The sequence below is a fragment of the Typopeltis vanoorti genome, chromosome 14 (assembly GCF_054136105.1).
Source record: "Typopeltis vanoorti isolate ZY-2024b chromosome 14, IOZ_Tvanoo_1.0, whole genome shotgun sequence".
Lineage (NCBI taxonomy): Eukaryota > Metazoa > Arthropoda > Arachnida > Uropygi > Thelyphonidae > Typopeltis > Typopeltis vanoorti.
Genome location: NC_143562.1, coordinates 30,497,708 through 30,513,698, shown reverse-complemented (window position 1 = coordinate 30,513,698; position 15,991 = coordinate 30,497,708). Strand labels below are relative to the sequence as shown.

At 38.2% G+C, this 15,991-nt stretch overlaps 1 protein-coding gene across 1 annotated transcript in view; it reads left to right on the top strand.

The window, feature by feature from the left end:
* Positions 1-15,991, top strand: part of garz (Sec7 domain-containing protein garz) — a 405,451-nt gene that overhangs the window by 31,445 nt on the left and 358,015 nt on the right. Inside the window, exon 4 of the mRNA XM_090404320.1 lies at positions 7,425-7,649. Within this exon, the coding sequence (XP_090260446.1) occupies positions 7,425-7,649 (225 nt within the window). The remainder of the gene's footprint in view (positions 1-7,424; positions 7,650-15,991) is intronic.

Sequence of the window (15,991 nt, the reverse complement as noted above, 5' to 3'; positions counted from 1 at the left end):
TCAGTCAACAAACCATTTAAGGATCATTTGAAGAGGAATATGAGTCCTGGTTATTGTCTAACACCTTCCTTTGAAATATCTTCTGGTAAGATTACGTGCATTCTTCAACTCCTTGGAGAATAGGTGTCAACTTCTTGGAAAAACAATACAAGAAGATTAGTGAAGCACTTATTTAAGTGCTGCATTAAATGGCACAAAGAACAATGTTTGTAGGAAAACAAGTACATCAAGAACTGCAAGTCAAAAATGTTTTAGACTCTGACACTATACAGAAAAAGTGAAATGTAATATGTACATGTGCTTAAGTGTTTTCTATTTTTTTGGTGATTGTCAAATTCTGTTCAGGTGTATACTGAAAATAAGTGCATCTTACAACAGATGGTATCCTAGAATCAAAGAAACATGATTAAAGATACCAAGCAATTTTATAAACTTGGTTTTTAATCCTTTTTCCCAAGTAAGCAAACAAACAAATAAGTCAAGTTTGCGCCTGAACATAGTTCAGGTCTGAGGCAACTCGTAGTAAAGGTGGAGTAAGCTCTGATCACTTTCCTTGGTATTTCCCCTAATGCAAAGCACATCCCCTTGTGGAGATGTATGATGCTATGCATTAAAGACAAGGGCCACTGCCCAGACCAGTTTCGACCTTTATTGAGGTCTCATCAGTGGGGGAGGCAGACCCAAAAATGCCAAGGTTGAAGTAATGCAGAGCTTATAAATTTTACCTAAAACAAGTTGCGCAAGGTGCTTTGACCTTATTGAATAAAAATCTCAGGATGAGAGAAAGATGTAGAAAGTTTTTTACCTTGGGTATACTATATGTTAAAGATACCAAGCAATTTTATAAACTTGGTTTTTAATTCTTTTTCCCAAGTAAGCAAACAGACAAGTAAGTCAAGTTTGCGTCTGAACATAGTTCATGTCTAAAGCAACTCGTGGTAAAGGTGGAGTAAACTCTGATAACTTTCCTTAGTATTTCCCCTAATGCAAGCTTACTCCTAAGCTTACTCTACCTTTACCACGAGTTGCCTCAGACTTGAACTATGTTCAGGTGCAAACTTGACTTACTTGTCTGTTTGCTTACTTGGGAAAAAGAATTAAAAACCAAGTTTATAAAAATTGCTTGGTATCTTTAACATATAGTATACCCAAGGTAAAAAACTTTCTACATCTTTCTCTCATCCTGAGATTTTTATTCAGTAAGGTCAAAGCACCTCGTGGCGACTTGTTTAGGTAAAATTTATAAGCTCTGCATTACTTCAACCTTGGCATTTTTGGGTTTGGCTCCCACTGAAGAGACCTCAATAAAGGTCGAAACCGGTCTGGGTAGTGGCCCTTGCCTTTAATGCATAGCATCATACATCTCCGCAAGGGGATGTGCTTTGCATTAGGGGAAATATTAAGAAAAGTGATCAGAGCTTACTCCACCTTTACCATGAGTTGCCTCAGACCTGAACTGTGTTCAGGCACAAACTTGACTTACTTGTCTGTTTGCTTACTTGGGAAAAAGGATTAAAAACCAAGTTTATAAAATTACTTGGTATCTTTAATCATGTTTCTTTGATTATCTGTTGTAAGATGCACTTATTTTCAGTATATACCTGAACAGAATTTGACAATCACCAAAAAATAGAAAACACTTAAGCACATGCATATTACACTCCATACATGTACATATTACATTTCACTTTTTCTGTATAGTGCCAGAGTCTAAAACTTTTTCGACTTGCAGTTCTTGATGTACTTGTTTTCCTACAAACATTGTTCTTTGTGCCATTTAATGCAGCACTTAAATTAGTGCTTCACTAATCTTCTTGGTATTGTTTTCCAAGGAGTTGAAGAATGGGCATAATCTTACCAGAAGATATCAAAGGAAGGTGTTAGACAATAACCAGGACTTATATTCCTCTTCAAATGATCCTTAAATGGTTTGTTGACTGAAATGTCTAGGGAGCTGCAGTTGATTGGTCTTCATAACACCAGGAATAATAACTAGGTCACAGCACTTTTTGGCAAGCTTATTTTTTAGCTTTTCAGATAAATGTTCATGAAATGCACCAAGAAATAACCAACTAGGTAGGTTATGTACAGATCCTGGACATCTATTCAGGACAACTTTATCTACTTTTCCATAAGCTCAGCTGTCATCTATCCTTTTTTGTGCATGTGTAACATCTTTGGGAAAAATCTCATTCTTAGTAGGCTTATATGTTGATTCTCCAGCATTGTATATGGTTTAAGGAAATTAATAATGTAGACTTGATAATAACTAAAAATATTTAATTATTAATTCCTTTGTTTCATCGAAGTTAAATTGGCATCTCTTCTGGGATTCAACACATGCACATCGGCACACTTCGGTAACAAAGATGGAACAGGAGAGATTCAGAAAGACCTAAGTTCTTATAATTATACCACCTATTGGCTTTGGTTGGGTGTTCTTGGCTGTTGGATTCACTGTCTTCTGATGATGAGGATTTCTCATATTAGGGGAAATTTGATACAACTGTATTTGTTTAGGTTAGAATAAAGCTGCAGCAGATTCGAGGAAAAGTCTCTTGATTGAACTTAAATTTGCTTCAGTAGAGCAAGGTGGCTTTTTTCCACTGGATCCTGTTCCAGGTACCCAGGGCATGGTCTGCTAATCCTGAGCAGCCATAATGGTTGAAATGGATGTAATCCTGGTGCTCTGATATACGGATGTTAGTTGTCCTACCTTTTGTCCACAATATGAAAAGTTGCAGCTGCAGGATACCTGGTACATTCCAGGTTAAATTCAGAGGTTGTAACTGGTTTTTTCGGTAGCAGATAAGGGTTGCTAGCTTTTTTATGCAGTTTATAAATGATCACAAGATTGTTCTTAAGATCTGGGCCACCTTTTATGAGATACTACGAATATAGGGAATGGTGATGGATTTCTTGTAATCTATGTAGCTGGACACCTTACACACACTTTCCTATCCCATTTGAACAGTCAACATCCAAGGATCCAATTTTCAACAGAAATGGAAAGTAACAATGGTCTGCCCTTCCTAGACACCCTAGTTACAAGACAACCAAATTGATCCTAGACCTTCACAATTTACAGAAAACCCACAAACGCAGGTTAATACATCCATCAAGTCATCTCCCCCCCCCATCATCACCAATTTGGAACTATAAAAACCTTAGACCTCTTGGCAAAATTATTTTGCTCAGTTAACATTGCACTCAACACAGAACTCGCCCACATACAAAACACTTTTTTGGCCAATGGCTGCACCTCCCACCAAATAAAGATAATTTAAGCACCACACAACCCCCTTTCCTCTTTCCAAATTGATTACACCAAATCCTATATTCGTAGTATCCCATAAAAGGTGGCCAAGATCTTAAAAAAGCACAATCTTGTGACCACTTACAAACTGCACAAAAAGCTAGCAACCCTTATCTGCTCCCCAACCATAACTGGTCTTCTGGGGAGCAGATATGGGATTTACCCAGAGTGTACCAGGTATCCTGCAACTGCAACCCTTCATATTATGGACAAAAGATAGGACAGCCATCATCCATATATCAGAGCACCAGGATTACATCCATTTCCACCGCTATGACTGCTCAGGATTAGCTGACCATACCCAGCACAGGATCCAGTGGAAAAAAGTCACCTTGCTCTACCAAAGCAAATTTAAGTTCAAGTGGCTTTTTCTCAAATCTGACTGCAGCTCTTACCATCTATCCCATCCTAAACAAATATGGTTGTATCAAACTGCCTTTAATATGCAAAACCCTCATCAGCAGATGTTGAAAGTTTTTCTCCACTTGGTTAGACTTCTTCTTCTTCTTCTGCAACTTCTCCCACTTAAGTGGGGTCACTGTTGATAATGAGTCTCCTCTACACCTTCCTGTCTTGGGCTGTCACCACATCCAAGTTCTTCATCCTCAAGTCCTCTTCTACCAGCTCCCTCCATCTCTTCTTTGGCCACCCACGCTTCCTCCTTCCTTGCACATCCATCTGCATGACCCTTCTTCCCACATATTCGTCCTCCCTCCTCATCACATGACCAAACCATCTCAACCTTGCCTCCTGTATTTTCACTCCTAAGTTCGTAACTTTCACTGTTCCCCTGACATAGTCATTTCTCAGACGATCCTTTCTGGTCACACCACACATCCACCTAAGCATTCTCATCTCTGCTACTTCCATCCTGCTGATGTTATTTTTCCTCAGGGCCACAGTTTCTATAGCATATGTCATAGCTGGCCTCACTACTGTCCTATAAATTTTGCCTTTCAGATTGATCGGCACCCTCTTATTGCATAACACTCCAGCCATCTCCCTCCAGTTCCTCCAACCCGCTTGTATCCTGCATCCCACTTCCTTCTCAGCTCCTCCATCTTCTTCCACTGTTGAACTTAAGTATCTAAAGTCTCTCACCTTCCTGATGACATTTCCTTCCAGCTCCAGATCTGTCTCCTGGCCGCCGCCACCCACTGTGCAACACATATACTCTGTCTTACTTCTGCTCAGTCTCATACCTCTCTCTTCCAGTACTTTTCTCCATCTTTCCAGTTTAGTTCCCGCTTCTTCTTTTGAATCTACACACAGCAAGATGTCATCTGCATACAACATTGTCCAAGGTGCATCTTCTCTCACCTCCTCTGTTACCACCTCCATCACAATATTAAACAGAAACGGACTTAATGCTGACACCCTTGATGCAAGCCAACTGTTACTTGAAAACTTTCTGTCTGTCCCAAACAGGTCCGAACACTTGTCTTCACATTTCTGTACATTTCCCACACCAACCTGACATATTTCTCTGGCACCTTCTTCTCCCTCAGACACCTCCAGACTTCTTGCCTTGGCACTCTATCGTATGCTTTCTACAGATCAATAAATACCAGATGTTGCTCCCTTTGTTTCTCTCGATATTTTTCCATCATCTGTCGTAACCCAAAGATAGCATCTGTTGTTGATCTACCAGGCATGAAACCAAATTGTTCCTTTGCAATCCCCACCTCCTTCCTCAATCTACCATCAAGAACCCTTTCTAGGATCTTCATTGTGTGGGACATCAACTTTATTCCTCTGTAATTTTTACAGTCTTGTGCATCCCCTTTACCCTTGTAGATGGGAACAAGAGTACTCTCCCTCCATTCCTCGCGTATATTTTCCTGATGGCAAACTTTCATGAACAGGTCCCACAGCAGGTTAATTCCCTCTTCCCCCAGTGCCTTCCATGCCTCCACTGGAATTCTGTCGGGGCCCACCGATTTTCCATTCCTCATCCTCTTCTTGGCCTCCGTCACTTCCATTCTACTGATGTTCTGCACCATCCCCTCAGAAGGCTGCCCATCTCCTCTGTGAGTCCTTGCATTTTCCTCATTCAAAAGTCCCTCAAAGTATATTTTCCATCTGGTTCTTATGTCCACACCCCTCCATAATACTCTTCCTTCAGCATCTTTGATCTGCCTCACATGTAAGATGTCCTTTGCTGCTTTATTTCTACATTTCGCTAGTTGGTAAATTTTTCTCTGTCCTTCCTTTGTTTCTAATCGATCATACAGATCTTGATATGCCATGGCCTTCACCTGTGCCACAACTCTCTTGGCTTCTTGCTTTCTCTCTTTGTACACCTCTGTCCTCTTCCACTCTTGACTCATCCCACTTCTGCTTTGCCTTCCTCTTAGCTGTCACTGCCACTTGTACATCATTATTCCACCACCAACTCTCCTTCTGCTCTAAAAATCTTTCCAGATGTCTCACCCAGCACCTCGATTGCACAGCTCAGGATTACTTTTGAATTATGTTTCCACCAATCTTGTACACTTTCCAGTCCATCCGAAATCCTCTCTAACACCCTCTCCCTAAAACGATTCCTCACACTCTCCTCTTTTAAGCGAAACCACTTAATTGTCTTCATCCCATGGCATCCAGAAGTTCTTATCTTCGATCTTATTTTAAAGTCTGCGCACAGCAGTCGGTGTTGTTGTGCTACTTGATCTGTTGGAATTACTTTACAATTTGTCACAACCTTAAGATGTTTTCTTCTAGTCAAAATGTAGTCAATTTGTGAGCTTTTGTTACCACTCCTAAATGTTATCAAATGTTCTTCCCTCTTGTAGAAAAACGAGTTCACAATTGCCAGATCAAACGCTACTGCAAAGTCCACAACCCTCTCTCCTTCCTGGTTCATCATTCCCACTCCGTGGCCACCATGCACCCTTTCACAGTCTCAATTCTGTCTTCCTGTGTGCCCGTTCAAGTCTCCTCCGACAATCACCATCTCATTTTCTTCCAATTCCCTCATTTCTTCATCTAACACGTTCCATAACTCATCTTTTTCCTCTGCTGTACAACCAACTTGTGGGGCACATACACATAATACGACCACCCGCTCTTCTCCAAGACCCAATTTCATTCGCATGATCCTGTCGTTCCTTCTACCCACGTCCAGTACTTCACCCTTCATTCTGCCACACACCACAATTCCTACACCATTTCTTCCCTCGTTATTCGCTCCAGAGTAGAACAATTTATATCCATCTCGCAGTTCCTTTGCCTTTCCACCTTGTCTCCTGCACACATAAAATGTTCAACTTCCTCTTCCTCATCATATCTGCCACCTCTCTTCCCCTTCCAGTCATGCTTCCAACATTCAGTGTTCCCACTCGCAACATCTTCTCCACCTGCTGGGCTCGCTTCTTTAACCGCACCTGCCCTTGATGCGGTAGCCCTCGTCCACTTCTCGCAGCTGTAGGGCGATGTGGCTGCGCGTTGCTTAAGGGGTATGCCCTAGCCCTTATATCATTTTCTCTTTGACTCATAATCATAGTTTGAGTTGGCACTGAAGTTTTCCAACCGGATGCCCTTCCTGACATCAACCCTCGCATTTATCCGGGCTTGGAACCGGCACCTACTGAGGCTAGCTTGTCTCCTTCGGTGGCTGCATAAGACGAAATGACTTAGCAAGATAGGAAAGACTCACCCCTAGCCCTCAAATACTCTAATAGCATCAGGGAGAAGGAGCAAGGAGAGGAGAAAGAGCAAAGAAAGAAGAGGAGGGACCAGTCTACAGAATAATATAACAGATATATATTACATGAAGTAAGGCGTGGTCCAGCATCAGGTACCTCGGGTTTGCCATGCCCGTACTCACTAAAGTGAGCCCTTGAGGTTAAATAAAAAATAAATAGAAATAAAATTTAGATCAAATAGAGCATGTATTTGCTAAACTGTGTTACAGGTTAGTATAAGTAAGCCATCTGAAGTAAATAATGAATGAATGAATATTTTATAATATTTGATTGTGCCCATAAAGTGGATTTTGTTAGGAATACCAGATTTAGTGTTTCATTGAATATATATATATATATTTATGAAATAGAATATTTTTAGTGTTTAATAAAAATAATTAATATTCTTATTTAAACATTTTTAGATAAGTGTACAACAGCTGCTTCTGCTGTAGAAAATATAGCAGATGCTGTCACTCATGCCAGATTTGTAGGAACAGACCCTGCTTCTGATGAAGTTGTGCTTATGAAAATTTTGCAAGTTCTGCGGGTTCTTCTTCTTACACCTGTAGGATCTTTATTAAGCAATGAATCTGTCTGTGAAATAATGCAGTCATGTTTCCGCATTTGCTTTGAAATGAGACTTAGTGGTAGGTTACATTTTAAAATTATTTTATTTAATCTTTTCAAAATTTCATTAATATTTCTGTATTATAACTGTAAAGAATTTCTAATGAAGGTAGCAAATAATTACCAACAACAGATTGAAGGGCAGTTACCTACTGCCTTATTTTGGAAGAAATTAAAAAAAAAGTTTCAAGATTTTTGTTTTATTTCTTCCAAAAAAAAAAAAAAAAAAAAAATCATAACTCCCCCCCCCCCTAAATACCAACCTTAAAATGAATGTTAAAGAGTGGAGCGATTGAGACTTACAAACCTCTGAAAGAGTCATACAGGATTTTACTAGATGGAATTTTTCATTTTATGGAAGGTGGGGAAAGGATGAGAGAGCATCCTTGGAAGTTGAGAATGAATGCTGTCAAGAGGGGGTGGGTGAGAGCTAGATTTTTCTCTCATAGAGTGGTGCATGCTTGGACTGGATTGCCATTTGATGCTGTGTATGCAAGTAGCATGAATGAATTCAGGAACATATATGACAGTTGGTGTGGTTAGTATATGGCCTCCCTCAACGAGTCCCTGATTCCCTGGAGGTCTCTCTTAATAATAATAACAATAATAATATTATTATTATCATCTATTCCTGTCTCTTACACATAGGAGGAATGTAATGGTTTGTTATTGTATATTGTAGTTGTCAGATATTAATACATTTAGTGTTCAAACTGTATTCCTCTCCTTCACATTTCAGATATGGAATACTTGTGTCATATCAGTTTGATAGATTACCACATGATAAGTTGGTCAGAGGATGGGAATAGATGGTATATTGGATGGATCAGAGATTGGCTTTCTGAACGATACTAGCAGGTTGTGTATGATGGAGCAGTGTCTCAAAAAAGGAGAGTAACCAGTGGCATGCCCCAAGTGGCCTGACTGGGGATCTTCAGTTATTTGCTGATGATGCAAAGTTAGGAAGAATTATAAGTAACACTGCTGATATTAATTCCCTTCAGGAAGTTTTGAATAGACTTTTTACTTGAACAAAAGAGTAGGGTTGTAGTTTTAATATCAATAAGTGTGAGGTGTTGCATTTTGGAGTGCAGAAATATAAGGCTGTATACTATATCGATGGTTCTGTACTGCAAAAAGTGGATGAGATTAGAGATTTGGGAATGATGGTTGACAGTAGACTGAAGTTTAGAGGGCATATTGTTAGTGTTTCAAAGGCTGCACATCATAGTGCTGCTATAAGAAGTACTCTAACATGTAAGAATAAGGAAGTGGTTGTGCCACTGTATAAGGTCAGACCACACTTGGACTATTGTGCTCAGATCTGGTCACCTGGTTTTCAATGTGATGTGGAGACATTGGAGAGGGTCCAGAGGTGAGTGACTAAATGTTATATTTCCTACTTTTCTTACATTTACTTTATTTATTTTATACTGTTAACTTTCTTTCCTTATATGCTCTGTAAGCTGTTTATTCTCTACTAAATTCTTTCCCCCTTTTTAATAAGCAGTCCTATTGGCCTCCCTATAGTTTAATCACACAACATTCTGATAGAGTTCACCGATAAGCATTAACAAAATTTATATTATAACTGTGCCAGCTAATACCTAGGATAGATGGGACTCTTACCCAGGATGGCTCTCTCAGAATGATACATGATGATTAGACTAAAATAAACTTTACATCTCTGTTCACTAATCTCGTTCATACAGTCGTGGCTCGCTTTATTTATTCATACACGTGGGTTCATCCCGCTAAGTTCGTCAATGTTTTATGAACGGCTGTTTGACTTCACAAGATAAAAAACAGGTCAGGCAGGTACTTAAAAGAAACATTTTAATAAACTTGATAAATTATACAAGTAAGCATTGCTAACATAATATCTGAAATATTCTCAAGTAAAGTCATAGGTGCAATACTAATTCTTCTAAACACACAAATGAACTTGCTTAGACCACTACTATGAGCAATTTAACATTATTTCTTAGGCAACTGTCATTCCTTCTACACACACATGGTCATTAGTTATATTACTTTACACATTACTATTAGCTCATACAGAGATAAACCTGGCCTTGTTTGGCAGACAATTCTTAATTAAATGGGCCTGAGCCAAATCTTAGATAATCCTTAAAGTTCCATAATATTAGTCCATTTTACAAATTCTCTTAGGGGATCACATTCTTTTATAACTGGAATTCACAAAACAAAGGTCTACTTTACTGTCCCTGACTGGATGCTATGTCCTTCTTCTTGCCTTGTCTGGTCATCAAGGCTTCCTCGTTCTGCTTACTATTTGATTACCTTCGATCAGCTATACGAATGGAATCTCAACGGGAAAGAAAGGATATGGCACGGGAACATCGCCTGCAATGGACGGCATCTGCTTGGTTCCTCCATCGCACGACAATGCACAGCTATCCTAGTCCAAGGAAATAGCTTGGCCCATTCCAAACGCTGCGACAGATGAACCAATGCCTTCCACGGCCAGCCAGGAACTTCTCCGACAGAGCGGACTGGACCTATGTCCAAGAGAGGTCAGGAACCAGGAACCCAAAAAAAGCCTTGCATGGGGTTTGCATGGCCTTTTTGTTTTCTTTCTCTTCTCGGTATTTCTCGGCCATCGCGATGCCCGCCAATGCGATCACGTGGATTTACGTCATTGTATTCAGCTCCCTCTATTTCATCGCACGTGCACTTGTTTTGCTCTTCTTGGAAAGCACCTTAGTTGCTCTTTCCAGTAACTACCTCCCCCCCCCTTTTGTATGCGTAACACAGGACGGTTAAAAGTGACCCTTGAACTCTGGCTCACAGGCTTTGCTACTTTAGTACATGAAATGGGGCTCTTAAGTAGATTTTAACAGCTTACATTGATGTCTATATCTGGCCCACACGCATTACAGATTATATCTTACAAACATTATTATACTATTTTATACAATTCCTTGTTCTTAAATTGATTTGTATTCATAAAGTTATCTTTTTATTCTATTGCCAACATTCCACATTCTCTGCCTAGGTTAAATTAAAGTTGTGTCCTGAATAATACATGTTAAAGCATTTCTTAGTTTATTCCAGACACAACATAAGACAATGTCAGGAGGAAGCGAGGTGATATGATAGAGACATTTAAGTCAGTGTGAGGATTTTATCAGATTAATACAGAGGGGATTATAAAAAGAGTAGAAAGTGAGAGGGGAAGAACCAGAGGTAATTCCTGGAAGTTATGTGTGGTGAAGAGGGGTGTGAGAAGTAGATTTTTTACATGGAGAATTGTCAGTGAATACAACACATTACCAGAATGTGTTGTTAATGCAAGGAGTGTTAAGGATTTTAAGATTCTGTATGATAAATATATTGTTAGTTGAATGAACCTTCCACAATGAGTCTGTTGACTACATGGAGGGTGTAATAATAATATTGTGTACATATATATGAGATGCTTATGTCTTATTTGTTTCAGTATTGGAATATCATGACATAATAATAATAACAAACTATAAGTTTGTTATTATTATGCCTACTCATGCATAATATGAGTGGAAGGAGGACAAAATAATTTCATTATACAAGAGTGGAGTTGGGGTGCTTAAGGGTCAAAGCTGTATAACTGAGAGGAGACCTCCACATAGCCTTTAAAGGAATGCGGAGAACCGACCAGGGCTTCTGACCTAATGTCCAATCCTCACCTTCTCGTGGTGCACCCTGTTGGGTATCTACTTGGATACCGAACGAACGAGGATGGGCTGGCAATTTGGGATTTAGCCAACCAAATTGTATTCTTATTGGTTAAACCAAAATAAAAAACGATGGTACAACAACAGAATTTCATGCCAGTTGGGGCGTCGCCCGGTTAAACAAGGCCCCCGTTGTTTTCGGCAGGGAACCAGAACGAACAGCGAAAAGTCAGCTACTGGAACAAATCTGAAAACAAACCCCAACTCAACATCACCAGAGTTAAAGATCGGTACTATCAACATAAGAAGCCTGAATGGCAAAGAAATGGAGCTAGCTGAGGAATTAGATAAGTACCAGATCGACATAATAGGGGTGACTGAAACAAAAAAGACCAAAACTGGTGAGATCTTTCTGAGCAATAAATACAAAATGTTATATTCAGGCAATGACAATCAAGGAAAAGAAGGCGTATAGCCATAGTATTCAACACAAAATACGAGGCTAATCTTCTTGAATGGCAGTCAGTCTCAAGTAGAGTAATGTGGGCAAATATGAGAATGGGGAACTGGACAATGAGACTTATTTGTGCCTATGGTCCCACAGAAGGTTCTACTAAGGTAGAAGTGGAGGAATTTTTTGAGGCTTTAGAAAAAGCAACTGACACAATGAAAAATGAAAAGTTGGTCCTTGTTGGGGATCTAAATAGCAGAGTAGGAAATGATTGTGAGACATACAAAAATATTTTGGGAAAATTTGGAGAAAAGAGCAGAGCTAATAATAATGGCAAATATCTGTTGGATTTCTGCTGGACTGGTTATTACTAACACCGTGTTCCAACATAAAAATGTGCACAAATTCACATGGAGAGAAGAGGCTAGGAATAAGAAAAGTCTCATTGACTATGTTATTGTTGATAGTGATGTTTTCTCCCTGTTGCAGGACACCAGAGTGTACAGAGGATTTGAAATTGGAAGTCATCACTATTTAGTCTTGAGTAAGATAAAATTGAATTTCATATTGAAAAGAATAACATGTAAGAAAGTTTTCAAGCGAATAAAAGTTGAGCAGCTCTCAGATGTGAACTGTAGACTAAAATACACAAAGAGTATTGAAAAAAAAATGAAAGAGTTTGTGAACAGGAATCAAACCTTGGAGATTCAGTGGCAAACTGTGAAGAAAACATTGAATGATTCTGCCAGAGAGGCATGTGGTGAGGTTGTCTGTAAGAATAAAAAAATCAGAACTCCCTGGTGGACACAGAAAGTTAAAGAGGCAGTGAAGGAAAAGAAGAAAGCATATCAAAAGTTCCTGTCAAATAAGTCAGCTTGTGCTCTTAGAGAATACAGAGACAAATGCAAGAATGCTAAACACTGTGTAAAATTAGCTAAACAAAAGTCATGGGAAGACTTTGGCAAGTATATATAGAAAATAAATATCAAGAAGGTGGCAAAATATTCTGGAGGTTGTTGAAGAAGCTTAGGAATGGAGGAAAGAGTGCTGTAAAAGGAGTTAGAGATGATAAAGGTGACATGAAAACGGGAGAAAAAGATATCCTTGAAGTATGGAGTAATTACTTTGAAAAACTGCTAAATGAAACAGTGATGACAGCACAGTGTTAAAAACACTGACCAGGCATGCAGTCAGGAATCCATATCCATACTTGAAGTAGGAAAAGCCATCAAAGGCTTGAAATGTGGAAAGGCAGCAGGAGTAGATGATATTCGACCAGAAATGCTGAAGTATGGTGGTATAAGAGTCTTACAGTGGCTGCACTGCATAGTTCAGAAAGCCTGGACAGAGGGACGAATTCCCGATGATTGGAGTAGAGCTCTCATAGTACCCATATATAAAAAGGGAAATAAAACTGCATGTGAAAATTACAGAGGTATTTCCCTACTGAGTGTCCCTGGTAAGATATATGTAAGTATACTTGAGAAACGGTTGAGAAGAATTGTGGAAGAAAAGCTTGGTGAAGAACAAGCTGGATTCAGGCCAAATAGAGGCTGTCAGGATCAGATCTTCACTTTACGACAAATAGTCGAGAAAGCATGGGAATATAACAAAGATCTGTATTTAAGTTTTGTCGATTTGGAAAAGGCATATGACAAGGTGCCAAGAGAGAAGCTATTCAATACGCTGCAGTTATATGGTGTCAATGGGGCATTATATCAAGCAATACTTAGTCTTTATTTGAGTTGTAAGTCAGCAGTTAGAATTGAAGGAAGTACAGGAAGATGGTTTAATGTTAAATCTGGTGTCAGACAAGGATGTACATTATCCCTTCTGTTATTCATTATCTATATGGATCACATTATGAAGGAAAGTGGTATTAAACATGATATCAAAATTGGAGATATTAATGTCAGCTCTTTGCTTTATGCAGATGATGTTATACTTTTAAATAAAACTGCTACAAGTCTGCAAGATTCTCTGACTAAATTGAATAGCTGTTGTAATAGATATGGTATGAAGGTCAGCAAAAAAAGACAAAGACAATGAAAATAGGCAGATTCATTGAAAATGTCAACTGTGTTGTGAATGGAGAACCTGTGGAACAAGTAAAACATTTCAGTCTATTTAGGCACAATTTTTACTGAAGATAGTAAATTAAATATAGAAATAGACAACAGAATCAGCAAAGCTGGTATGGTGGAAAGTCAATTGAATAAATTCATATGGAATAAGAGAGAAATTAGTCGGAATACTAAATTAGCTGTATACAAGACAGTGTTCAAACCAGTTTTAACTTATGGATCTGAGAATTGGGTCAGAAGTAAAACACTTGACCAAAGACTAGAGACCACAGATATGAGAGTCCTGAGAAAGATTATAGGCTTGAACAGATGGCATTCAGCAATATCATATTAGAAACGAGGATATTAGGAAAGAACTTGACATTGTCAACATCCAGGAATGCGTTAGCAGAGCTAATCTCAGGTGGTATGGCCACTTAAACAGAATGGGCGAAGAAATATTAGCAAAACAAGTGTTCTCTGCCAGGTTGGCAGCAAAATGACCCAGAGGAAGACCAAGATATAGGTGGATTAATACGGTACAAAGTGCCTTAGATGATAGAAATATAAGATCTGATAATGTTGGAGTCTTGACAAGTAACAGACTGATTTGGAGGAAAATTGTAGATAGGATGTAATTTTTTTCATGTAGTACTATCATATCCTGTACACCCCTTGAGGGTACATGGCAGGAATTTGACGATGATGATGAAGAGTGGAGTTAGAGCTGATGTAGCCAGGCAATAACCGATCTGTATCTCTGGTATAATAATTAAGGCATTGGAAATGTTAATCAAAAAAGCATTTTGATCCTTTATAGAAGACAGTTTGGTTTTATTAATTTAAAGGTATTCATAGTTAAGAAATTATGGAACACAACACACGTGCTAAAATAATTACTTTACTTAATATTAGGAAAGTAACTTTCGACATTTCGACCTCTGTATTGAGGTCATCATCAGAAACTACATATGTGTACGATCCTAGCTACATACTACTGTGGTTTACAAAGGTAAAATGAATCTAACTGCTTATTAATCTTTTACCTAGCCTGACCTCTTGTGGGAAAACTAAATTAATAATATTAAATTTAAAAAAAAATGATAAATAGATTAAAAAAAATTAAATTTCAAAAACAGATAAGTATAAAAATAAATTAAAAATTACAATTAAATTAAAATAAATAAAAAATAAACACAATATTTTGAAACAATAAATAAATTAAAAATGGAACTACATTAAACATTTCTAAAGTCCTCTCATATTGAGATTTTCTTCTGGGCTTGTTTTGGTTGCTATACAGGTTGCAGATGAGTTCTCCACATTCTTAGAATGATTAATCTGTCATTTTTTGTTCAGGTTTGGATAGTGTTTTAGCATTTTACAGGCTTCTTTGAATTTTCTCTCAAACCAGGTTTTGGTGTGGTGTAGGAACTTGGTGCCTTTCTAGTCAATTCTATGGTATGTTTGGGGGTGCATGGTCTGATAGGCCTGTTTTACCATAATGGAGGTATTTAATGTATTGTTTGTGTTCATTTTTCTGATTAGGATCATGCCCCTATGTAGGGTAGGCTACATGTATATTAGATTTTGTAAACCCCTTGGTGTGCCAGATATGGAAGAGGATCTTTGGAAGAACTGAGTAAATTTTTTTTTGTTAGGGGTTTGAAGGTAGTCTTGATGTTGTATTTATATAGTGTTCTGTCTATTTTTTCTGAAATGCCTCTAACATAGGGTATGCTATGCATTCTTGTAATATTGTTTGTTTTTAGTTGTATTTTTATGGAGGATCTTGTGAACTGTTTTTTTATTGTAGCCATTTTTTACAAATGTATCATTAATGATTTTGAATTCTTGTTTTAGAGCTTGTTCATTCGAACAAATTGTTAATGCTCTGTGATTGAGGGTGCTTATGACTCCTAGTTTTTGTGTTGGGTGGTGATATGAATTTTTGTATATTTATTTATTTATATATTTATTAGAATTTATTAAAGGTAGGTCTTGCTTTAATAATCTATTCACAGTTTGCAATTTTGCAATGTATTTTTATGGAGGATCTTGTGAACTGTTTTTTTATTGTAGCCATTTTTTACAAATGTATCGTTAATGATTTCGAATTCTTGTTTTAGAGCTTGTTCATTCGAACAAATTGTTAATGCTCTGTGATTGAG